The sequence below is a fragment of the Pseudonaja textilis genome, chromosome 4 (genome assembly GCF_049901715.1).
Source record: "Pseudonaja textilis isolate UNSWEBS1 chromosome 4, rPseTex1.2, whole genome shotgun sequence".
NCBI lineage: Eukaryota > Metazoa > Chordata > Lepidosauria > Squamata > Elapidae > Pseudonaja > Pseudonaja textilis.
In genome coordinates, this window is record NC_141993.1 from 77,179,560 (window position 1) to 77,206,542 (window position 26,983).

The 26,983-nt window shown below is 38.1% G+C and overlaps 1 protein-coding gene across 7 annotated transcripts in view; it reads right to left on the reverse strand.

Moving 5' to 3' along the window:
- Window positions 1–11,400: 11,400 nt before the first annotated feature.
- The window catches only part of TNIK (TRAF2 and NCK interacting kinase), a 311,530-nt gene continuing 295,947 nt past the window's right edge, over window positions 11,401–26,983 (reverse strand). For all 7 annotated transcript variants that reach the window (XM_026705758.2, XM_087933454.1, XM_087933457.1 and 4 more), the window contains 7 exons: window positions 25,514–25,657; window positions 20,229–20,363; window positions 18,791–18,891; window positions 16,403–16,552; window positions 15,418–15,577; window positions 14,634–14,773; window positions 11,401–13,194 (listed from right to left, as the gene is read on the reverse strand). In XM_026705758.2, coding sequence (XP_026561543.1) covers window positions 13,111–13,194; window positions 14,634–14,773; window positions 15,418–15,577; window positions 16,403–16,552; window positions 18,791–18,891; window positions 20,229–20,363; window positions 25,514–25,657 — 914 coding nt within the window. In that variant the 3' untranslated portion in view covers window positions 11,401–13,110. The remainder of the gene's footprint in view (window positions 13,195–14,633; window positions 14,774–15,417; window positions 15,578–16,402; window positions 16,553–18,790; window positions 18,892–20,228; window positions 20,364–25,513; window positions 25,658–26,983) is intronic.

Here is a 26,983-nt window from a genome sequence, read left to right on the forward strand (position 1 = left end):
TAAGAATGGAAGTTCAAACCAGGTCTGTCTGCACCTTTAGTGTTTCTAAAGCTTAGCCATTTTAAGATGTATGGACTTCAACTCCCAGAATTCTGGGAATTGAAGTCCACATATCCTAAAATGGCTAAGGTTAAGAAATACTATTTTAAAGACTTTAAAAAATCCCAAGCCTCATGGAAAGGTTTTAAAACATTTTTGTTCTGTATTGCCTCATTAGCATTCTTGTAACCCCTCATCCTGATTGGCCAGGACGCATGGTGTTCGGATTGGCCGAGTGAGCCTCAGCGATTGGCCCGCTGCGAATCGCCCGCGATTGGTGGAAACTGATTGCGGGGGATTCAAAGCGGTATCATTGGCCGCGGCTGGCTAGGCGACTTCAATATAAGCCACCACCAATCCGAGGGAGCCGAGCCGGATCTCAGACTAAATAAAGAGCTTGAAAAGAGTCACTGAGTCTCGCGCCTCCCTTTGTTCTGGCGATCGGCGAACTTAACAATTTTTATATTCGGATGTACTGATGTACTGATTCTGATTCTGCAAACTTCAGTAAAATGGTTATTGAGGGAGTTAGTGAAAGATTAAATGATTTCCGCCAATATAGATGCTATTTAAAAAATTGGGTGAGGAACCAAGGTTTTTTTTTTTATTATTATTACTGGACTGCACGATACAGTAATACACTGCCTTCTGTTCTGATAAAAAAGTAAGCTTAAATTAGGTATGCTTTCATGTAGCATTTATACATTCCCCACTTGTTAAAGGGAAGTGCTTTGGTCAGTTTTTTTGCAAGCAAAAATGTACAGTTTCTGTTATGTCCTGGGAACTCTAGGAGTTCTCACTCAGGTCCATTCACTTTGCGGGGGCGTTCTTCCCCTTCACTCATTGGTTGGTTCTCCCCAGCAGCCAGCTATAAAAGCAGGCTGCGGGGTCCAACCAGTTGCTGATCGCTGCGAGCCAGTTCCAGGCTTGGCAAGCACGGTCAGCCCTTTATTGTTATAATAAAGTATTGTTGCACTCATGCTCTGGTTCAGCCTCTCTTTTCCCAAATCTAACAGTTTCCATCAGACACTGCATGGCAAATGCTAGTCTCCTAACCAATTGTGGCCAAGTAAGCTTTAAGAGTGGAATGATTGCAAGATTTGAAGCAGAGGTGGTATTCAGCAGGTTCTGACCAGTTCTGGAGAACCAGTAGCAGAAATTTTGAGTAGTTCCCAGAACCGGTAAATACCACCTCTGACTGGCCCCACCTCCATTTATTCTCGGCCTCCCGAGTCCTAGCTGATTGGCTGGGTCTTCTTTTGTTGCCCGCCACAGCAGAATGGAGCTGGAAAGCAGGTTAGTGGGGTGGGGAGGGAATGGGGATTTTGCAGTATCCTTCCCCTGCCATGCCCACCAAGCCACGGCCACAGAACTGGTAGTAAATTTTTTTGAATCCCACCACTGAAGGATCTATTCTGCCTTTTATGCCTGTTCCCCAAACTTCCCTAAATGCAGAAAAGGGATCAAAATAATGGCCACCTCCGCTCTGTGAGGGCAATTGTAGCTACCAAAATAGGCACCTTTTGAACCACACTTTTGGCATCCTTGTTTTCCAAAGTAAATAAAGTGCCAGGACAGGGTTCTTTCCTTTGAATAAGGTGCCAGGACAGGTTTCCTTCCTTGATGACGTTGACATTCTGTAACATAGCACCCATGTCAATTTAACCACAAATCAACCCCATTAAAACACTTATAATTTGGCCTCTATTGATGGGATACAATTAGTAAAATAAGGAGGCCATTCAGAAAACATTGCTTGCAATTCCATAAAAAGATCAGGCTTTATTTGCTTGTACCCCTCAAAAACTAGGTTTTCATGTGGCAGATCTTCAGAGAGAGAGAGAGCAATTCTAAATTTCAAGAGTCCCAGCTGAGAAGGTGGTATCCCCCAATGGGGAGAAATGCAGGAAATCACAAAACTTCACGCTTGGGTAGATTACTGAATAATTTGAATAGAATAGAATAGAATAGAATAGAATAGAATAGAATAGAATAGAATAGAATAGAATAGAATAGAATAGAATAGAATAACAGAATTGGGAGGGACCTTGGAGATCTTTTAGTCCAACCCCCTGCTTAGGCAGGAAACCCTGTACCATTTCAGACAAATGGTTATCCAATCTCTTCTTTAAAACTTCCAGGGTTGGAGTATTTACAACTTATGGAGATAAGTTGTTCCACTGATTAACTGTTCTAACTGTCAGGGCATTTCTCCTTAGTTCTAGGTTGCTTCACTCCTTGATTAGTTTCCACCCATTGCTTCTTGTCCTGCCCTCAGGTGCTTTGGAGAATAGCTTGACTCCCTCTTCTTTGTGGCAGCTCCTGAGATATCGAACTGATATCATGTCTCCCCTAGTCCTGCCTTTCATTAGACTAGACATACCCAGTTCCTGCAACTGTTCTTCATATGTTTTAGCCTTTAGATGTTCATAGGAGGAGATGTTTCTTCAAATCAGGATCTGCCAAACCCATCGGGGCTTGAAAGGGGATCACAAATACAGGTATCTTCCACTTAAAACCATTCATTTAGTGACGAAAGTTACAACGGCAATGAAAAAAGTGATTTATGACCACTTTTCACACTTAGGACCGTTGCCACATCCCCATGGTCACGTGATTTACATTTGGATGCTTCACAACCGACTCACATTTATGGCAGTTTCAGTGTCCTGTGGTCATGTTGATCCCCTTTTTTCAACTTTTTGACAAGCAAAATCAATGGGGGAACTAGATTCACTTAACGACCGTGGTACTCATTTAACAACTGCAGGGAATCATTTAACAGATGTGGCAAGCCGTAAAATGGGGCAAAACTCACTTCACACATTTCTTCCTTAGCAACATAAATTTTGGGCTCAATTGTGGTCCGTAAGTTGAGGACGACCTGCAGCTTGAACTCAGCCAATGATTTTCAACTTAGTTTCAGGCACCAACAGCAGCACCTCAGTGTCCTTCTCAAGAAAATGTCAGTCCAGGTATTCAACTGTAGCTAAAGAGGAGTGCCAATAACTTTGGGTTGTTAGCCCAAATTGTTTGGCAGGAGGCATAATAAAATACATACCAACCCTATAAACTTTATTTCCTGCCACACTGGATTGCTTTCAACAGATGTCCTGAGTATTGTACTGCTATAGCCTGGGGTGAGCAATCTGTTCGCCACAGTTGGCCCTGATCTTCATTTGGAGTCCTTCAGAGATTCTTCAGAGTTGCTCTAATAAAACAGAAACCAATAGTCGGAAATCAAATCTGCCATTTCCCCCATTTCTATCAGGAAGTTAAAATGTGCATTTGAAGCTAGCAAAATCAAAAATACACTCCTTTTAGATTTAGAGGGGAGAGGAGTAACATCCACCCACTTGCATGAAATGTCTTCATTTCCTAAAAATGCTGCTAAGCTGCAGTCCCTAGCCGACTGTATTAGTGACTTTAGTCAACACGTTTATAACATTAGCAGTATGTGCCTCCCATTATTCCTTGGTTTTTATTCATTTCATCAGGGTTTTTTTTCGAAGAAAAGTATATTTGTTATATCCTTTCCCCAAGATATTTACAGAAAATGGCATCAGCTTCGGAAACACAATGATCTTTCTTTCCCAAAACTAAGATTTTCCAAATGAAGTACTTACGCAAATCCTAGAAAACCAATGTCCAAAGTTTCATTTGCTCAAGGGAAGGTTGTTTTTTCAAGGTCTATATTGTTGGTTATCTGCTCTTTATTTACAATTGCTCATGGGTGTTTTTTGTAGGAACAGACAATGCTCAGTCAAAAATCACTTGGTTTATTGTCAAGTGTTGTACAACATTTAAATTACCGCTGTTCCAAGTGTCAACCAGCTACGTTCTCCCTCAAGCTATTCCACTTCCCAAAGTTTCTACTTTTCTTTTTCAACTAATGCTCAATATACTATGGTAGCAGGGGTGTCAAACTTAAGGCCCACGGGGTGCTCCATTTTTGCTGGCCAGGAGCCTGTTTTCATTGGCAGAGTGCTCAGGCCACCACAGGTACCAGACACAAGTGATGTCATCCTGGCCACACCCACCCTGGCCACACCCACCCTGGCCACACCCACCCCTGCCCCCCCAAGGTCAAACACAACTTTTGATATTCAGGGAACCCTTTGCCACATCACTCTGCTTATTTTAACTCAAGATTATAAGGGAAATTCTAGGAAATACACTTAGCTTACTTCAGCTACTCTCCTAGCCTTTAAGCACATCACCCCCTCGCCCCCCATCCATGTACAGAAGATCAATTTTGGTTACAGACTTAAAATTTCCCCCTCCTAGCTTGCAAGATTGTTATGCAGATCAGCCAGAAATCACTCAGTTATGAACTCCTGGCCAGTGGTGGGATGCTGCCGGTTTAACAACCAGTTCGGTGATCACACGCTTCATGTACGTGTGCTCCTGATGTACACTCTGCGCATCTGGGCAACTTTTAAAATTACTTACCTTCTATGTTACTCCTGGGGAGTAATACAGCTGAGAGGATATAGGTAAGTACAGCGCAGGGGCGGGTGGATGGGCTAACTTAATCGTCGGAGAGAATCGGTTCAATCAAAAGCTGATTGTCGGAACTAGAGATTCACCTGAACTGGTTTGAACCAGGAGAATCCCACCCCTGCTCCTGGCCTATCTCTACTTCAGATCTCATTGCAATGTGGTCCTGGATAGCACATTACTAGGAAACACCAATAGCCATTAACACACTATTTGGGAGCTTTTGACTGCCTTTTCATTTCCAGATAAATTTAAGGCCATCTATAAACTGTCACTCTCCATTCAGCTCTCCTAATCTCCAGAAAGCAAAAAAATAAATAAAAATGTTGGTAAATATTGAAGTCTAATACATGTGGAGGAATAAGATTGAATATTCACTAGCACAAGCTTGGAAAATGTCTACCACACTGTCAGATGGGGTAATAATTCATATTTTTTTTAAATGCACAGAAATGGACTCACCATGGAACTGAATAACAAAGAGGATTCGGAGTGCTATATAATTTGGAATAATTGGTACCAATATAAGTATGCATATGTACTCAGTACTTGGTTTGGGCGCCTTCTGCAGCAATGACTGCCTCAATGTGGCGTGGCATGGAAGCTATCAGCCTGTGGCACTGCTGAGGTGTTATGGAAGACCAGGATGCTTCAATAGCGGCCTTCAGCTCTTCTGCATTGTATTCAGTCTCATGTCTCTCATCTTTCTCTTGGCAATGCCCCATAGATTCTCTATGGGGTTCAGGTCAGGTGAGTTTGCTGGCCAATCAAGCACAGTAATCCCACGGTCATTGAACCAGGTTTTGGTGCTTTTGGCAGTGTGGTCAGATGTCAAGTCCTGCTGGAAAATGAAGTCAGCATCCCATAAAGCTCATCTGCGGAAGGAAGCATGAAGTGCTCCAAAATCTCCTGGTAGATGGCTGCGTTGACCCTGGACTTAATGAAGCACAGTGGACCAACACCAGCAGATGACATGGCTCCCCAAATCAACACAAACTGTGGAAACTTCACACTGGACTTCAAGCATCTTGCAGTGTGTGCCTCTCCACTCTTCCTCCAGAGGAAGGTCCTTAGTTTCCAAATTAGATGCAAAAGTTGCTCTCATCAGAAAAGAGGACTCTGGACCACTGAGCAACAGACCAGGTCTGTTTTTCTTTAGCCCTGGTAAGACGCTTCTGATGTTTGTTGTTCAGGAGCAGCTTGACAAGAGGAATACAACATTTAAAGCCCATGTCCAGGATCTGTGTGTGGTGGATCTTGATGCACTGACTCCAGCCTCAGTCTACTCCTTGTGAAAGTCCCCAACACTTTTGAATGGCCTTTTCCTGACAATCCTCTCCAGGCTGCCGTTATCCCTGCTGCTTGTGCACCTTTTTCTTCCACACTTTATCTTTCCACATAACTTTCTATTAATGTGCTTCGATACAGCACTTTGGGAACATCCAACTTCTTTTGCAATTACCTTTTGAGGCTTTCCCTCCTTATAGAGGGTGGTCAATGATGGTTTTCTGCACAACTGTCAGGTCAGCAGTCTTTCCCATGATTGTGATTCTTACTGACCCAGACTGAGAGACCATTTAAAGGCTCAGGAAAACTTTACAGGTGTTATGGTTAATTAGCTGATTAGAGTGGGTCACTTTGAGCCTAGAATATTGAACCTTTTCACAATATTCTAATTTTCTGAGATTGTGGATTTGGGGTTTTCATGAGCTGTAAGCCATAATCATCTCAATTATGACAAATCATGGTTTGAACTATCTTGCTCTGCATGTAATGAGTCTATCATATATATTAGGTTCATCTTTTACATTGCATTCCTGAAATAAAGGAACTTTTGCACAATATTCTAATTTTTTGAGTTTCACCTGTATATTTTAATATGTTAATTTTCAATAAAGGGTTTTTTAAAAATTAAAAAAAAAGATTGCATATCCAATGGAACTGAAGATGATGAGAGTTCTGGTACAGCAATCTGAAGTCTACTAAATTGCAGAAGGCTGAATTGGGAGCTGAAAACATATTTTAGCTCTTTTTTTATCCCAAGCCTTCTTCCAGTGCTTTTTAATGATTGCCAATTCCAAACTTCTCATTCTCTTCTTTAAAAACTGATTATGGGCAGCAAGTCAAGTGTCCGTTTTTAGTAATCAAAGAAGACAGATATTCTCCAGCACCATCTGTTCACAACTTGGTTCTTCAGGCCTTCTAACAGTGCATCCATTGTTGTTGTAACTGAGTGCATCCCTCTTGCACTTACGAGCCATGGTGGCACAGTGGTTAGAGTGCAGTACTGCAGGCTACTTCCACTGACTGCTGTCTGTCTGCAATTCAAATCTCACCAGGCTCAATGTTGACTCAGCCTTCCTTCTGAGGTGGGTAAAATGAGGACCCGGGTTGTTGGGGACAATATGCTGACTCTGTAAACTGCTTAGAGAGGGCTGTAAAGCATAAGTCTAAGTGCTATTGTTATTGCTCCTGAGTTTGCCCTCTCCTTTTCCTTCCTTCCACCTTTCCCAGCATTAAAGCCTTCTCCAGAGAGCTGGGTTTTTATATAATGTATCCAAAGTATGATAATCCAAATGGGTCACTAAACACTCAGTTATAGGAAGACATATAAATGACCCCACAAAAAAGGTACCATGCTTTGAATTATCACATCAGCAATGAACAATCCTGAACAGGATTCGCACCTCACATGGGGTCTACCAGGATTCTCTGTATAAAAGGGGCACAGTATCTTCCCCTCAGTGTGACTGCAGAGTCCCATGTCAAACTGTAGATCACATTGTGACTAGCTGTAAGCTGAGGGCTTACAGTCCAGTATCTGTTTTTTTAAAAAAATAAACAGTGCTGTGCTTCAATGGTTAGATGGCCCAGGCATTGATATCTGAACATAGATCTTTTTAAAGTTTATATTTTATTGGGTTCTACTCATTTAGTAGAAATGTTAATTTCTATTGCTAGTATGTTGTGTCACACTTGTGGAAAGAAATATTCATCTGGTTCAGTTCCAAGCTGGGAGAAAGATACTGGAATCATGGAGGCTGATTGGAAAGATGGTTTAATGATGAACAGAACCACACGGGTTCAGGTGCAGCTCTCCACATGGAGTTGAGTGTTGGAATTTTTTTATAGCTTCTCTTAGGCTTTGCACTTGAGCTTCCTGTTCCTGTGCAAGAACAAGTATTCTATTGACTGTTGCAAGGGTTATGAAGGGGTTATAGCTGGCTCTATAGGCAAAGTACAAATTCTAGGTGTTTGAGCTAGGTTTGATTGAAGTTTCTGAGAGTGATGCAATGAAGGGGTGTTGGGCAATTCCTATTGTGGCTGAAGGATAATCCTACCTTTGTTCAGACCTTATTACAGGGAATTTTAAAATATCCTATCTTGAATAGATTTGTACCTGCAGTATTTGTTTTGCCTATGAATAGAGCTACAGCTTAAGTGCTGACATCTGCTGAGGGGATATTAAGAAAGATGGCGGCTGCTTTCTGTCTCCAAGAGCATATCTCTCCATTCCTCCTTTAGGAAAATATATTCTTCTGCCTTTTTAAATATTTCCTAAACTATTTCATTCTTCTAGGGGAGGGGTGGATGCTAACTTTCTACATACCCTAAATAAATAAACAGTACAATAATGTAGGCCTCCTCCTTTGGACTTTCATTATTTAAACCCAATGCTTGAGGCTTTTTTGTTTTCTGAATGAAAAAAAAAACACAACACAAACAACTCACTCATGTTTTCAACATAATTTAATAAGAAGCTTCTGGTTTAAAAGGTAACCACAGCAAAGACATAAAAGAGCTGGTGGCAGTTGTTATGAAACTTGCTCTTACTCAAACCAGTCCCCAGAAGTTACACTTGTAGACTTAACTGAGTTGGAAATGTTATTGCTCAATTTGATGTATGGAATATAGAGTTGTTTTCTTTGGAGGACCTTCTAATTTTAGCAGCAAGGAAGAAGCACAAGGAGCACTGGGGGATGGGATGTGTGAATAGGAGACTCCAACTGAGAATCTTGTTATTTGAAAATGATCCAGCCAAGTGATTTTGTTCTATGTTTCGCATACTTTGGAAGAATAATGGTATAATAACATGGGGGGTGGGGAAGAGATGGGTATGCCTTTAAGAGTATTCTGATAAGGTTATATGGATGTGTGGGTAAGTTTTGCAAAAATGGACCTTAGGCCTCAAGCTGTCTAGCTTGGATTGCTCAATTTGGCAATGAACACTACATAGCTCAGATCACTTTGTGAAACATTCTATTTCAGCTACGAAGAATGACAAATGGTAAATACGGATTAAGTCTTCCTCAATCAGGTACCCTCCAAATGGGTTGGTCCCAGAATTCTCATACATCATTGAATTGAAAGCAGCAATTTTTGGAATGACAATTGGAGGACACCAGGTTGGTGCAGGGGTGATTTATTGTACTTGCCTAGTCAGATGCAAAATGCTGCTAAAGTTTTCAATAACTTCTTTTGCTTAAGTGACAATGTTCCTAAATGTTGGTGACTCTTTATTCTAACAATTGTTCATTATTACAGTACTAATAGCATTGCTGCTTGCCTGTTGTTTCAGCTCTCTAGTCCCATGCCCCATCTCAAAAGAGTTTTGAAGCTGACTCATAATCATGTTCACATCATTAACCTTAAAACACAGAGAAAGGTATTCCTGCTGAACATCTGGGGGCTAGGAAAGGAAGAAGGTGGGACATAAAATTAATCCAAGGTTATCCCCAATACTGGAACACCAATGAAAAGAACAGTTTTTGATGTAATGTGGACATATTGCAGCTGAACCAGCAAAACATCAACTTGGTTCTTAAGATACCTGAGGTCATGAAATTGGATAGGTCCAGAGATGGTTCTGGAGTATCACAAATACCTTGTGTGGAATGCCATTGATTAATTGGCACGATGCTGAGCAAACATATGGAAACCTCTATCTTATGTTTTCAGTAGAGTTCCATTGGGTGCCAACACAAAAAGCACTAAAGTTAAAAAAGTGCTGGTGGTTGGTATGTGGTGAGTCCCCCCTTTTTCAGCACCGATTTTGAGCTCTATATTAAAAAATTAGGTCAATGACAATGGAAGGCAAAGGGTGGGCATATCTTTATATTAACAGAGATGCCTTGCTTGTATCTTCCATTGGAAGAAAATGGTCCTTAGATTCAGACATACTGCCACATATTTGCTTGATTGTATTTATTTTCTATCTTTGAGACAAGTTCTGATAGGTCTCTCTCCAGCATCTAATTTTATTATTTTCCATATTCTCCTTCAAGTGGAGAACTTCATTTTTTTTTGAAGTATATATGATTCCATTCAATCATTTTTTGAGGCAAAACCAAAGAGGCCAAGTAGTGAGGCTGGGTAGCTATACATAGATATAAACATCTATTGTTAAAATTACTTGCATATTTCATTGGCTGACCTTGGCTGACCACAAAAATCAGTACAGATTTTGTATGTAGATGGAAGCCAGGAAAGTCCAAGACTATAGAAGACATTAGCAAGTAATGTCAAGAAATCTAATTTTGAGCCAGTCTCCTGGTGACTGCCTCAGTAAGTCCCTGAAGTTTTCTTGGGAAGATTTTACAAGTGGTTTGCCATTGCCTCCTTACAAGGGCTGCAACCATGTGACTGGCCTAAGGTGACCCAGGTTGCTTTGTACTAAGGCAGGACTAGAACTCATGGTCTCCTGGTTTCTAGCCCAAGCTGTCTTTCTTTTATAGATCAGGTTACGGAATTTTCTGGTTGCAATGATGGACTATAAATTAATCATTTGATCTGTAGAAGTTGGATTAACGTCAGGCTTGCAAAACCCTAACTAAATAACATAATGAAAGAATCCTAATTAAACCCTTTTGTGAGCTCAGCCAAAAATGGTCTGAGTGCAATGTTGAAGCTCAGAATACATGCAGAGTGGATTTGAATGTTCATCTCAGAGATCATGTGTCAAATGTTGGGAGTCTGACTCTGTATATTAGCCCCTTTTTAAAAGGGGAGAGAAACAAGATCCTCTGACATAGATCTTCTGTCATAGAAGATCACCAACTCCTCCTGCCATGTTTTATTACAGAAAAGCCACCAAACAGTATGAAGTGTTAAAGGTACCCAGCAAGACTTTTTCAGAAAGTTTGGAAGCCCCAATTATGTTGAATACTAATGACAAAGCATGCTTAACCTGGAAGGTTCATCTGGTTGTACATATCACCAGCACTGCTATCACCATCATCTCTCTAGGCCAGGCAGTGAGATAGAGTTGAATGGGGATGACAAACATGAGTCTATTTCTGATGGAATGTATCATTAAGAAGGATATCAATTATTTCTCCCATCCAGCTGCATATGTCTATCCAGAAAGCCTATTTACAAGAAGTCAGTGACTTCTGATGACTTTCAAGAGTAACATAGACTAACTGAGCTTGTAACTCATAACTTCATGTATGCACAATGATAGCAATATGTTCTGAGCTCCTGGCTTCCAGTAATTTGGGGTAGCCTCTCTTGACAGTTGACTTTGCCAACTGCTCTCATGGACCAATGCATTGTGACTACAGTAGCATCAACTGGCATATACGATCAAAATTCTGAAGTTATGAAATGGTTGAAAGGGGCAGGAGGGAAATGGAAACGGAAACGGAGAGTTTGATGTTAATTTTCCACTTCTCAAAAACCTGGCCTCTGCAGAACACTCAGCTATTTCTTGGACTGGTCAGTTAAAACTCTCCGAATATCTATGGAAGATAATAAGGAAAAGAAAAACAGAAATAAGAAATAAAATGAGGTAGGTTAAAAATAGCAAAACAGATCCAATTATGTTATATCCAGAGATCAGGGGGAGAATTCAGGCTTGGAGGCAGTGGAAATAACGAATTTAAAAATACAAATAATTTGAACAAAGCATATAAAGACAAGAGATAAATTCAAACTAAAAACATACATACTTCTGCACATTTGTTGGTCATTATACAGATGGGTACATGGGGGAAGGGCAGAAAGATGAAATCTAAATGTCAGGTAACTGACCAATGAAACCTTCCTTTAATCTGCTCTCCTTCTCCTGCACTTCTTTGTACCGAGAGATGAATATTTTATTAAGATTTTCCATATTGAGAATAGAACACCATTAGATTAAAAAATACTGATCTGTATTTGGGACTTCCAACTTGGGAATATCGGAATGATGTAGTCTCTTTGTAATTTTTAGTGGAAGAAATAAAATGTACCAGTATCTACAAGGATCATGCCCCCTATCCCCCGAAGTAAAGCACAACTGTACAGAATAGGTATGATTTGGATTCAAACACATCCGAGTAAAGATGCCTTATGTATCAAGCTACTAGGGGCATTCTTTAGCCAATCTTTGGAATCTTACAATATTTCAATTAGCTTCCCATTTAGAGATACCATTTTGTTATAGCTTGGAGAAAGGCAACCAGTGGGAATGACTAACAAGAATGGCACTGCTGTTGTTGTTTTTTAAATCAATGAGCACCATTATGCAAAGATCTATAAAGAAGAGCATTGATCAGCCAGACATATTTGGCTTATGACCTTGCTGGCTGAGAATCTGGGGAGGTGGCATCTCATCCTATCTGGAGATGGCCAGGCTGGGGAAGAAGTAGTATGAACTGAAAGATTGACAAAAAGTTAACTCTATCATGCTCATATTATATTCTCCAAAGCTAGGAGTCTAGCCACTTAAATTTCCCAAAGGAATGGGACAAAATCTCATTTATACTCTTATCTGAAATATCTTGACCTGTTTGCAAAAAATAAAATAAAAAATAAAAATAAAAACAACCACAACAAAATAATCCCCACACAAATGTCCATAAAAGAAAGAAGAGTTTACAAAATATGGCCACTCTATGGTTAGGGCCTCTCACACAAAGATTAGAAATGGTACATTTATTGTGCTCTCTTGCATCAGTTTTAAGTGATAACTTTATAACAGCAGTTCTCAGCCTAACTTCCACAGATGTGTTTAATTACAACTGCCATCATTCCAAACCAACATACCCCATTTGGCTCACTAGCCATGATCATGGGAGCTCTAGTCGACCACACCTAAAAGACACCAACCAGGTCAGGGGAATCTGCCTTACATCATACTATATAATCGGTGCTAACAGGCAGACATTATTAAAACAGATATTCTGTTTTAACTTTAAGACCAGTCTCTATTCTTACAAACTCAGGATCAAGGAAAAATAATAATAATTATTTTTAAAAACCCTAGTGCCGATTCCATTATCACAGCTTAGTTTGAACACCTTGGAGAGAGATTTATTCAGCTAAACCTCTTCAGCGTTGGTCCTTCCCTGCTCAAACAGTGTTGCATTCTTGGGATCTTGAAGAAGCCTGCATTCTGAAATCCTTATGGGAAAACTGTGTTCATGTTCTCAGAATGTGGCTGCATGAGCAGACGGTGGTCCCGAAGAAAGCTACAGGATCCACAATATCTTCTTCTTTGCTTGCTTTGACAATGTAACTCTGCAAATTCAGATGTCCTTCAAAATTTAATAGATCTTAGCATCAAAATAAGCTCCAAGTGCCCTTTCGTTACCAGTTCATCATGGAATTTCTGTTCAGGGTCATGAAAAATACTTGGCTACTTCCCCCTGATCTTACCGATGCAAAAAATACCTGTTTGGAAAGAAAGCATTCTGATCAAATATAAGTGAAAAAAAAAAACCCCACAATTTCTTCCTCCTACCATATACTGTATTTAATCAGAAGGACTCAGAGACTTAATTAAATGTATGTGTTAAATTTCTCCATTTGATTATTTGTTTAAACAATCCAGTCTGCTCTTTTTATCTTAAAAAACTCAGAATAAGTTAAACTATTAAAACTATTCTCCCTGTCTTTGGACCACACTCCCAGAATTCCCATACAATATGTGATAGAGGGCACCAAGCTGATTATATCAGTGCTAATTACCAGATGACTGCAAAGAATATAAATCCTTCTATTATACCCCACCATTCAGTCTTGGATGAGAAGCGAAATGTTTTCAAGGAAAAAAACCCAAGAGAGTCTAGTTGCTTTTTGGAAAACCACCTTTGGGTCAATCATGGCCTGGATGATTGAAAGTCTCCATGGATATCAGGGAAATCAGTGCAAAATCTATAGTTATATTAATTACTTTATTGAATAGTGATATTTTGTAAATTGGGTTTGGGATAGAAGAAGATGATTGCAAGAATTTTCATCTTCCTTAGAGGGGCTGGGTTTTGGGATGTTTATTTTTCAAAAAGAAACTTCTCTGCCTCTTGTTAATACTTTTTTGAAGAGAGAATCTGATAAAATATTGGAAGTCCTTTGGATTCTTTCAAAGACTGAGACTACACAAGCTTATTTTGGGTGTGAGGGCTCTCAGTAGGATTTAAATACATTTATGTTGTGGACTAAACTCTTGATGTTTTACTTTTCAAATTTCATTGCATGAAACATGTGACCTCTTATAAAAATGAGAACAAGTTTTCAGAGCGTTTTGCAATACCTGGAAAAAATATTTCTTTGTGTGGAGTAGTACTCAAATGTTTCATATATTTCTTTTTATTAAAAAGAAAAAAAAGCTTTGCTCCTATTTTTTTTAAGCAAAACAAGCTTTTCACGTGTGTCTGTTTAGCAACCATGCAACACTGAAACATAGATTACAGAATTTTAGACTCTGAATTGACTCACACCTGGAAGCAGGTGATGCTTGTTTATTTTTACAGCGTATCTCTCAAATAACAAAGCAGATAAATCAGCCTATTTTAAAGAACGTTTAAGGGATGTAAGATCTTCAGAACATAGAATTCCCCAGCAAGCATGGCTTTTTGTTGAGAATTCTAAATGTAAAATCTGCACATCTGGAGATTGTGAAGTTCAGAACAAACAAGTGTTCAGTATTGGGGAGAAGGATGTGGACTAACATTCTGGCTCCTCCAGATGTTAGTACAGAACACATGTTTCTAAAATAAAATCCCCATAATCAGGTAGAACTAATGAGTTAGAACGCTTGGGGGGTGGAGGCTATCCACTCTGATTCGAGAACAATGACTCCAAGCAGTTAAGAGTCCTGAAAATAGACTTACCTTATCATTTCTTTCACATAGAAATTTTAACCGCTGGGCACGCTTGTGCATAAATACTCCATCCAAATGGCCTGTCTCCACTGATCGTATCTCAATAGCTTTCTCACCCCAGCCCATTATTTGATTGGAGTGAATATAGGCTTATCATAGAAAACAAACAAACAAACAGACAACTCATAAACATTCTGTAATATATTCTGATTAAAAAACAAAATGGCTTCCCCAGCAGGTATTATTATTCACAATGGAAATGTCAGAGGGTCGAAGTTCAAGACATCAACCTGGTTCCATCATTAAAATATAGGAAAATAGCTAATTCTAACTTTGCTATTGTTCAGTTGCTAAAGTATGTCTGACTCTTCACTACCCCATAGACCTTAGTACCTCAGGCTGCCTGTCCTCCACTGCTCAAACTCATGCCTGCTCCATTGAAGACCCTATTTAACCATCTCAGCCTCTGCCATGTCTTTCTCCTTTTGCTTTCAGTCTTTCCCAACATCAAGGTCTTTTCCTATGAGTCCTCTTTTCTCATTTGGTGGCCAAAGCATTTGAGCTTCAGCTTCAGTACCTGTCTTTCCAAAGGATAGTCAGGATTGACTGACTAATTTTACCTCCTTGCAGTCCAAGGGACTCTCAAGAGTCTTCTCCAACACCACAATTTGACAGTGCAATTCTTGCTTACCTCACTCTAAATATATCAATCTATGCCACTGCTTTCTTTGCCTTTAAAGAGAAGAAGGAAAAGGAGGAGAAGGAGGAGGAAGAAGAGGAAGAACTGACATACCCACTGAAGTGGGCATTTCTCCCCACTGAAGCACCACATCTTTTGTTATGCGTCCATAGGTATTCACGTATACCCCTTCGTCCTCATAGCACACAAGCATTTCCATTCCATCCGTCTTGGGTAAGATGACAATGGCATGAGGTGTAATATTGCCCTGAATCTGTATATAGAACAGAAGATCCCCCAAATCAACATTAAGTCACATTTTCAGGATAAGAAGAGCCAGCTTGCTTTGGTATAGGTCACTTTCCTTTGGAAAATAAGCAGATCAATCATCAGTCCAGTGATATTATAATATGACATGTTATATATGTGCTTGCAGGATTTCTGACTGCACATTGGTTATGTCTTCTGACAAGCTTGCCAGAGTTATGCTATAGTCTACCCATAAGACAGAAGGTTTATCAAAACTTGGCTGACAAAGTATAAGAGCTCTGGGAATAACGGGAAGCTTCTTAAAGCTCAGGCTCAAATTAAGTTTGTTTAATATCTAAGACACATATTTGGATATATTCTTGTTTAAATCCATTAATATTAGCAGAGAAATTCTGGCTTAAGTGGTTCCACTTAATTGCATTTTATATTTGATATGCTATTCTGCTAGTTTGCAAAAACATGTTCATAGCTGTTTGTGGGCAAAAAAAAATAAAATTCTTTAACTAATAAAACAAAATTAAATATCCAATTCAGTTAAAAATGGAAGCAGCACTGAACAGCAGCATTCAATGTTAGAAATTATGTAGCTATAAATGGAAACAGTATGAAGAGTTTTCTGCAGCAGGACATTCCAAAGCTATAGCTATCATAAAGACCCTCCAGAGGTTTCTACAGCTGAATTATTTCTTTTGATGACAGAATTTGAAACAAAGACTTTACAGACAATACAGATCCAATCAGTAATAATTATGGCTAAACGGGATCAGACTAGTATGGTTTCCTGCCCATCCCATTCACAAAAGTAACCATAGAGCAGCCTCAGACTTACATGACATGGTATGTAGATGTCGTAAGAATTGCCTGAATCTACATCAATAACATGAAAACCAGTATGTGACCCAAAGATGACTTTCAACCTTTGTCCTTCTTCTACTGTGAGGTCAACAAGCAATGGTTTGTGCTGAAGATCTGCAAAAGACTTTTAAAATCCTCTCAGTGAATTTTTTGGGGTGAGCAGCAAAATAAGTAAACAAATATCCTAATAATTAGAATTCAGTGGCAACAAAGCAACAGTCTTGACATTCTCCTTTTAAAAATGTGCTCTTCTATGTCTACTGGTTTACAGTCTCTGCAGATTTAGACAAAATTAACATTTTTAATATGTTGATTCTTTGGTGAGAAGCAAAAAATTAAATAAATATCGTAATAATTAGGATTCAGTGGCAACAAAGCGACAGTTTGATATTCTCCTTTTAAAAATGTGCTCTTCTATGTCTACAAGTTTGCAGTCTCTGCAGATTTAGACAAAATTAAGCTTTTAAAAATATATTGATCCATTGCAAGGAGGTCTAAAATTCCATAGGAAAGTTCCATGGGAGTTTTGCTTCTTTATTTCGAAGGATTTTTTTTTTGAGAGTGAGCCCATTCCACACAATGCATGAACAAGAATTCCTTAATCCCTTTAAGAAAACTGTACTTTCCAAGGGCTACCAGGGTGATTTATTTATTACGTTCTGATATACAGACTGGAGAAGAAACTTGAATTCTGCCCCCATCCCTGCTGCAACAATTCTATAGCTTTTGTTACACTTAAAAACTGAACAGAAAGAGGATTTTAGGAATAAAGGGGTATCTACAGCTAAATAGGAATCCCTTTTGGGTTCTGATTTAATCCAAGGTGCAGAAGATCTTGAGAGTTGCATTGTTACTTCTTTTTTGAAACGAGCATTTCAAACCCGGCACATTCAGATCTTGGACTAATGAGGCTGTGCACTTTCACTATTTATTTATTTATTTATTTATTTATCTGTCCTACACAGTGGTAAAAAAAATCAGTACACCAAATACAAGCTAGGCAAATATGACCTCATTGATGACCCTCGCTCTGTCAAGGACCTCAGAGTATTTATATCAAAAGACCTAAGTGCCAGAGCTCACTGTAACAACAGCATTGCCCAAAAGGCAATGTAAACCTAATCTTGTAAACCTAATCTTAACGAAGCTTCTCCTCCAAAAATATAGAATTGCTAACTAGGGCATACAAAACCTTTGCTAGACCAATACTCAAATATAGCTCATCTGTCTGGAATCCACACTGTATTTCAGACATTAACACAATTGAGCGAGTCCAGAATTATTTCACGAGAAGAGTACTACACTCCTCTGCTTGCAACAGAATACCCTACACCACCAGACTTGAAATTTTGGGCTTAGACAACCAAGAACTACGCTGCCTATGGTTGGACTTAAGCATAGTACACAAAATTATCTGCTACAACATCCTACCAGTCAATGACTACTTCAGCTTCAACCGCAACAATACAAGAGCATACAACAGATACAAACTCAATGTAAACCGCTCCAAACTTGATTGCAGAAAGTCCAACTTCAGCAACAGAGTGGTCAATGCCTGGAATGTATTACCTGACTCTGTTGTTACATCCTCAAGCCCCATCCTTTAACCTTAAACTATCCACTATTGACCTCACCCCATTCCTAAGAGGTCTGTAAGGGGCATGCATAAGTGCACCATCGTGCCTACCGTCCCTGTTCTATTGTCCCCATTTATCCGTACCTATTTCCTGTATTCATACTCATGTTTACTCTTATACCTATCACCTTGTAAGTGATTGACAAATCAAATAAATAAATAATAAATAAATATTTGCTTTTAAATTCCTTAGCGAAGAACAAAATTGTTACAAAAAGTCAAAAAGGGGAAATAATCTAAGAAAAAAAATGGTTCAATTTTTTCAAATAGTTCCAAGTACTCATTGGGCCTCTTTGGGATGTACAGATTGTAGTAGAGTAGCTTGGGCCACTATTCTACCTCTTGTCCTAAGATGGAAGGAGCTATCACTTAAATCTTAAATCCAATGGCTAACTACATGGACTGCGATCTTTACAAAATCCAGGACATTACTGCAGTAATGAATCTTACAGACATTCAGATATATATGCAACCCCATCAAGCATGGCATCCAGTTAGAGCACAGCTAGTAATTTAATAGTGGCATAATCAGATTTGCTTGCTAAGAACTTTAGTGAGTAAGAAAAGCGGCTCTAATGATGTATTAATTTTTTTTTTTGCCAAGGGTGATTATTTGCTATAGGTAGCTAAATACCAGTATTGAATAACAGACATTTTTATCTGGAAAAAAACCCCCATTAATAAACGTATGAGTATTTTTGGGGTGACACAAAACACAAAACATACCTTAAATGCCATAAACTTGTGATAAGGTTTAGGAGCCCAAGCATATATCTCTACAGCATTCTTTAAGGCAATCACCAAGAACTTGATTCTCTCATATTTCACTAAAATTGAAATAAAAATAAAATTTAAAAATATCCTATTTACCTAAACTGAAGTACAAAAATAAATCATTAAAAAAAGAGCATATAAAATCAGAATCAGGCTTCTTCATAAGCCTGGATATCCTTTACACATGAAGGCAACCATTTTAATTTACTTTTCTATTTGTCACTCATATGGTTGCCCTATCTTAAGCAAATTAAAGGTGGCAACATGTTTTGAGCCTTTATAGTAATTAGAGAACTCCAATTGATACAAATGCAGGCATTTGAAGAAAGGCATGCAGTATCTGGAAGAAAACTGGATTTAAGTTAAGAAAAGTAATTTCACACATGACACTATCTTTAATACAGACTTCTTATAAACTTTTTAGTTACTTTCGCCAATACCAACAAACCTGTTGACAACCCCAATCTAGAAGGTCTCTGAAAGTAGGAAAATATAGGAAGGGGTTAATTTATGGTGTGCTGCATACATATCTCACAGATTGGGAGGCTGCATGTATGCCATTTTGAATGCTACCCCATTCGGTCATCCATTGCCGTCAGGTATTAAGGCCTACCTGACAATTGTCTAAGATATGAATTATACTGTGCATGTTTTTATATTTAGTTGCACTTACAAACAAAACGGACCTACAATCAGCTTCTTGGAACATAACCTGTTTGTAAGTAGTGGACTGTCTACATTCCTTCAGTAAGTAATATAAGATTTAAGGTTAGAACACGGTGAGCTGAAAATATTGTTTACGATAATGAAAGTAATTGATTTAAAATAGTAACTTCAGCAAATGTTGCCAAAACAAAGTAAGTCTATTGAAATCAACCAGTTCCCCTCCTCCTCCAAAAAAACCAAAACAAAAACCCTTGATGTGGATCTTGTCACTGCAATGCTTTCAACTACTTGACAAGAATTAAGAGATTCATTTATTGATTAATGTTTTAGGGAAATTGGGAAATTAAGACAATGCTTGCCTATTTCACTCCTGGTCCAATTTTACATATATGAATTGAAAACAACACTGGAAAACCAACCAATCCATAACAAGTCCAATATGTTCACATTCAACCCCCACAATAATAGGTCCTATGAATCAGGTAGAGGATAATTTATGATGTGTTGTACATCACCATCCATCTTGTTTCAGAAAACTTTCTGCAATTGCTGGATTAGACACAACAAGGCTTCTATGGAAGATTTAGGGATTGTTACCAATGCCCCAAGAACATAGTTTGCTACATAGGAATTATGTGGTAGGAATACTGATTTTATGAGTTCATGTGCTCTTCACCCAAAAGAGCTTCCATCAGTACTTGTGTAATTACAAGTTTATACTTACCAACTTTATAATGGATGCACCCTTCCAAATCACCTACAGTGATCCAGCCTTGTTTCTTTTCTACCTCTGGATCATTGTGCAATATTCTATTTCTTAACCATGAAAGGTAGTAAACTCGAAGCTTATTCTTCTTTCCTGTTGAGACACATAGCTCATTTTTAATGATAGATAGACAGATAGGTAGGTAGGTAGGTAGGTAGATGATTTCACCAACTATAGACAATATGTTTCATTCATTTGCTTTTTCCTGTTTCATTATTATGATCAAGCAAGTTAATTTGGGGGATATAAGCTGTATTTTTTAAAATCCACAATACACATATGCATCACCAGGGGTGCTTCCTATTTCATTCTGTATTTATTTACAATTATTTACAATTACAATTCTGTAATTATTGAATCTGTCATCTGCACCTCTATAACTGTCCTGGCTGGCTCTGCAACCAAACAAGACAGACACAGACATTAACTGATAATTAGAACTGCAGAAAAAAAATTGCTACCAACCTGCTTGTATCTTACAATTTATATTGTTTTATTTAGTTTCCTAGTATGATTTTGATTGCTTATTTAGTATCCTATGGCTATCACCGTGTTATATCTTATCATTCATGATGAATGTATTTATGATAACTATGATCATGATTCATCACTTAAATCTTTTATGTACACTGAGAGTTTATGCACCTGAGACAAATTCCTTGTGTATCCAATCACACTTGGCCAATTAAGAATTCTCTTTTCTACCCTCTATCTCACCCAAGTGGACAAATCCATTACAATATGCTTGTGCTAGTCTTCCTGAATACTAAAATATTTTATCACCATGTATTAAAAATGGCCACTGCTGGCTTTTCTACTACAGACACAGTCAAACTGATGCCCTCCAGTTATTAAACACATCAACATGCTTCTGAATCCAGGGATTTCTGGGGAAGGTATGGTGAGGTCCTCCAGGAGAGATATGGCAAACTGAAGATGTCTGTGAAAGTGGAGCTGATGAATGAGCTTCTGGGTTGAGCCCTCCTCACTGACGGACCATAGATTGCGACTGTCCGTGGCTATGGTCTGTGCTCTTTTGTTGGAGAGCCCCGATCATTGCAATTAGGGGCTGAAGCTACCTTGGAGGGGCGGTGGAGTAAGGGGAAGCCACAAGCTAGGTTGAAGGGAGCATCTCCCCTTCTGGGCTTGGTCTTTTTCCCCCCGAAGACGACTGAAGCGGTGGTCTAAAATGGCCACCCAGAAGAGGAGGACTCAGCTGGCTTAAGATTTGTGCAGGAGGGAAGAAAGAGGTAGATAACACCTGAACCAGGACAATTGGGCGAAACAACGAAACAAAAAGTACTCCGGGATTAAGGTAACATTGAACTTTTAAGAAAAGAAAAGTGATCGCCAGAAATACAAAGGAACAGGAAAAAAAAAATAAGAAAATAATTTTGACAGTTAAGCGGGGCTTCGAACCAGGAAAGGAAGAAGCCGGAACTAAAGACTTAATTAAATTGGACTAAAATATTTTGGCAATAAACTGGCATAAAATAAAGCTGGACTTAAGATTGTCAAATAATAATAATAATAAAATTTACAAATTGGAGACTGGATTGTGCTGGAATATTGAGGTTCAAAAAACCCTAAATAAAAAAATAGGGGAAAAAGGTGAGGACTTTGTATAACAGAGAGTGCCATCTTCTGACAAAAACTTGAACTCAAACAAAAGGGAAAGCATTCTGTTTCTGTATGAACATGTGTTGATATAATGTTAAAGAAATATTGAAACAAAGTAAGAATCTTAGAAAGTGAAAGCTGAACCAGAATAAAGAAAGAAGCAAGGAAAGACTGATTGTGGGATTGATTGACGTTTTTGGTATAGACCCTGGGCTGGAACAACTGAGAACTTTAGAAAACTGGAAGAAGAAAGAAGGAAAGTAGAAGTGTTTTTTGTGGACTTCAACGATTATAAAATATAAGAGTGTGTAATGATGATATCTCTTCGCGAATTAAAAATGGAACTTAAAAATATGAGAGAATTACCACAGGAAAGAGGCGAATCACTTTGCTCTGTGTTAGAAGAAATGGAAGTGGAGATTGAAGAACAAGAAGAAAGAACTTTAGAGGAGGAGGAGTTAATTCAAGAAGACATTTTAAATAGACAATTGACACAAAGAACACTACAAAGACGAGGGGAAAGAAGGAAGGCTAAAAAGTTGAGATTTAAGAAGATAATCAAAAAGGGGAATACCTGTGAAATTAAGAGAGGTAGAAAGATCCAGCAGAAAAGGGGAAAGGAAGATATCAAGAAAGAGAGGGATATAAACCGGAATGAGAAAAGATATAGGAAAAAAGAGAGGGAGGAGAGGCAGTAAGAAACAGGTGCATGAAATAAAGAACTATGGAAATAGTAAAACGATGAAAAGAAATCGTTTTTTCAGAGATAATGGTTGATGAATTAAAAAGGGGATTCTGCAGGGTGACAAGGGGTAACAAGAATATATTTGCAATTAAAAAAATACTTAAAAATAGGATAATATAGATTATTAAAGGAGGGATAGATACTGATAACTCTTATTAGATGAATATATGTCTTTATTTTTATTCTCAAAAGAAAAGTTAAGGTTTATTGAAGAAATTGTAATAATTGAAATGGATGTGAAGATGTTTAAAAATGAAGTTAATATCAGTGACCAGAAATTGAATAGTCAATTTTTTCCCTTTTACTTCTTTTGAAATTAGAAATAAAATTAAGGGGGGGAAATATGTTGTGGAATCCAAATGAAAAGGTGTAATGATTATTATTGCAACTACTTAAAAATAATGGTTTATTGGGAATTAAGATGAGGGAATAAAGGTATATTTTAACCACTGAGGTGTCACACTCAAAACAGTAAAAGGAGGGAAACCTATGCTTGTTTCTTTTTCTTTTGTGTTAAAACTTGTATTAACCTAGAATCTATAGAAAGAATGTGTGATGGAAAGAAAATATGACAGATTAAAGAACTACTTAAATTAATAAGCTAATATAGGCTATTAAAAGGAAGGAGAGACATTGGTAACTTTTTTTTATTAGGCAAACATATATTGTTACTTTTATTTTTAAAATAAATATTAAAGGATTATATTTGAAATAATTGAAATGGAACGAAAAGATGTTTTGATTGAGATTAATGTAAGAGACTAGGATTAATTTGCTTGTTTCTCTCCTTTCGGAAAGTTTGAAATGGAAAAGGTAATAATAGAATTAAGTATGCATATATGAATGTATAACTACTGTCATATTTGTATGTAAAAGTGATGACCTGGAAATATGTTGTCCGCTAAAAAGGTTTTTTTGTTTTTATGTGAAAAAAATTAATAAAATTTGTTTAAAAAAAAGAAAGAAAGTGGAGCTGAACATGGCAAAGACCAAGGAACTGATGGGCTCAAACGTCCCTTAGAATCTCTCCAGTTAAACAGAGAATGAGAGATTACTCACATATATTCCAGATGGCTACTTTACACACAATCAGAGGAGGACAATTGTTTTCCATGAGTATTAGCACTGATGGCGAAAGGGATTACAGTCCTCTTGCTTGCAAGCCTTTTGAGGGACACTAACCTCACTTTTTCTTTACTTTTGGAAATTGCCAATTAACCATCTTAAATCTATTAGTGTTCTTTGGAATGACACGTTTGAAAAACTTTCATTGGCCAGTTTATCTTCAACTCTGAACAAACAGAAAATTAATTATAAGCTTAAGAACTTAAAGAATTTGAAATAAACAGAAAAAGCTAAACGTAATATTGATCTAAGAAAGTTATAAAATGAAGATAAATTTGAAATAATGATTGTCATTGTAGGATTTTGGAATTAATTATAAAAAATAAATAATTTCTCCTAGGAAATGGATTAATTTTGGTTATCCCGACTATTGTAAGTCATAACAAAGATAAGTTACTTTACAATTTTAGAAACTAGACACAAGAGGGACTAAAGAATCTAAACAGAAGGAAAACAATAGGAGCCTGTTCTTGATTTCTGTTAAAACTGGACACACAGAATTGCAAAAATAAAAAATGCATCAGAAATATTAAAGATCTTGGAAGAATAGAGCCAGAAATTAGTGAAGACTATATCAACATTAGTGAAAACTGTATTTCCTCTTCTCTTTATGTTTAGTTTATATTATTTTTTTATATTGTAATCAGAATTCTTAATATAAATTATATTTTAAAAAAATCACTCTTCTAATTTAGCTTGCATGGTCAATGGTCATGTATCCTGATAGTGCCATTGACCTATTGCTGCTTTAGTGAACAGAAATTACAGATAATTATCTATTGCTTTGTGATTATGAATATATAATCAATTTTATGACTACTTAAAGTAAGCAAGCATGGGAGCAAGGAGAATTTTCAGTGAAAAGCGCAAAGCCTAAGATCCTTTACACTATCATGTCATCTTGGCAGCCCAGAAGGGTGAAAACCTGATAAAAGTACTAGAGAAACAAGCCATATTGGGAGCAGAGTCTTTCACAAAGAGAAGAGACAATCTGATCTGGGTGAGTGCTGAGGCCAAGCTATCCACTAGAGCAGGGATGTCAAACTCATGTTGTTGTGGTGACGTATCATGTGATGTATCAGGACTTCCCCCCCCCCTTTGCTAAACTGGGCATCGGCATGGCCAGCGGGTGATATGTCCTGCCGCGAACTGGGAGTTTGGCAGCCCTGCACTACAGTGATGCCTTAAGAGTTAAGGGCTCCATTAGAAGGTGATTTGACCAAACAGAATCTTTTAAATCAGCAAATCAATTTGAGCAGGTCCCTCTGAACTGATCCAAGGATGTCACAGATCTGTGTGTCAGCATATGCTATTTTTGAACATACAGTGAGGTGGTTCATGCATTCATGTGAGCCAGTTGCAGTGATTTAACACATCGTGCCTCTTTTCTTCTTAATGAAATAAAAAAAAATCTACTATTTGTTTATTTCTGTAGCTTATGGGACACTGTACATCTACTGTTCCATTTGACAATGGTTTAATTTTCCAATTCACCTGGAATGGCATGGAACAGACTGAAGGATACACAGGATGGTTGCGGTAAAACTGGTCTCCTGTTCTTGTTTGAATGAAAGGAAAATTAGAATCTAAATGTATGCTAGTCATTGCTAACGCAGAATGATCCAGTCCCAATCTCACTGGCTTCTTTAATCGCAACCTGCAAAATACACCTTGGCTTTCACTACAGATGGAATTACAAGTTTGGAAGACACCAGGAATATAATGGAAGCATGATATGGTCTTGCGATTATACCTGAGATAGTTACTAGGACGTTGAGGCCTTCTAACACGTCCATTTGTTGGAATCGTCTCCTATTGATCAGATTGTACACTTTTCCTTGTCCGCTCCGATCCAACAGCATAAGCCCATTCTCGGTTCCCACCAGCAAGTTTACACCTACATAAGGCAAAGGAGATGAAACAAAAATTGGGGTCAACGATGACAAAATATGGGTATCAAAGTACAGCTGCAACACTGCAGTTAACTCGCAAATCATTTTTTTAAAAAATAAGGATGAAAGTAATATTTAGGAAACATTTTTATTGTTTTTATAAAATGCATGACCACATTTGGAACAGCTCATTGTCCTATGAAGCAAAATGGGTGAAGAATGTCTCTTCAAGACTGTTTTTGCAATCCGGATTTTTATATGAATGGTATTAAAAAAAATAGTATAATCAGAAATATCCGTTTCCATTTTAAGCCGGGGCATCTTATTCATTTGAAACAAGGGTCTCACTATTGGCTATACACTTCATTTGCTTAGGGCGGGGGGGTCTTCAAACTTGACAGCTTTAAGACTTGTGGACTTCAACTCCCAGAATTCCTCCTCCAATCATGTTAGCTCACAAATTCTGGGAGTTGAAGTCCACAAGTCTTAAACTTGCCAAGTTTGAAGACCCTTGGTTTAGGGAGAGAAATTAGGAAAGCTTTGGTCCTCCAGTCCTCCTTGACTTCAGCCAATTTGGCCTATGATCAAGAATGAAAGAAAGTCATATAAGAATATCTGAAGGACAAGACATGCAGCTTCCTTCCCCGAATTAGGAATCCTTCCTAAGAGATTCACTGATTGTATGTGTGCCTTTAACTCCGTTTTGATACCACTGACACCATTGTTCAATGGCTAAATAATCAAGATATAGGGCCACAGTCTTAGCCACTCTAGTAAGGACCTTAATATTCACCATTCATGGATTTTTCCACACTTGAAATCTAGTATTTTCATCTTCTAGATACACTTCCTGAATGGACCTGAGTTTTATTTGAAAAGCACAAAGGCTTTGAGTTCTAATGATGTTATTGAAAGAAGTGATTTCTGACTTTCCCATAAAAATCATGGAGGATGAAATGTATAGGATGCTACCCATTATGCAGTTGAGGAGTAAGCAAAATTATAAGCAAAAGAAGTCAAACAAAAGCACTGTCATATGACCTGTGTAGTTAAAGTATATATGTGTGGGAAAATGCACAAATACAGAGATCTTCCCTTTGAGGATAAAAAGAGCTGACTGAACTAAGTTGCTACAGCATGTGCACATTTGTTACCCTAGATGGGGATCTTCAGTGACTGGGAGCCAGGCTAACTTGAAAGCAGGCTAAGCAAGAAACCACCTTTATGTAACCTGCTAACCAAAGACAACTCAGATACTTCAGGAAGAGAATGTCTGGATTCCTCTTACATCTAATTGCATTCTCTCATATACTGATTTTACTACTTCAAGC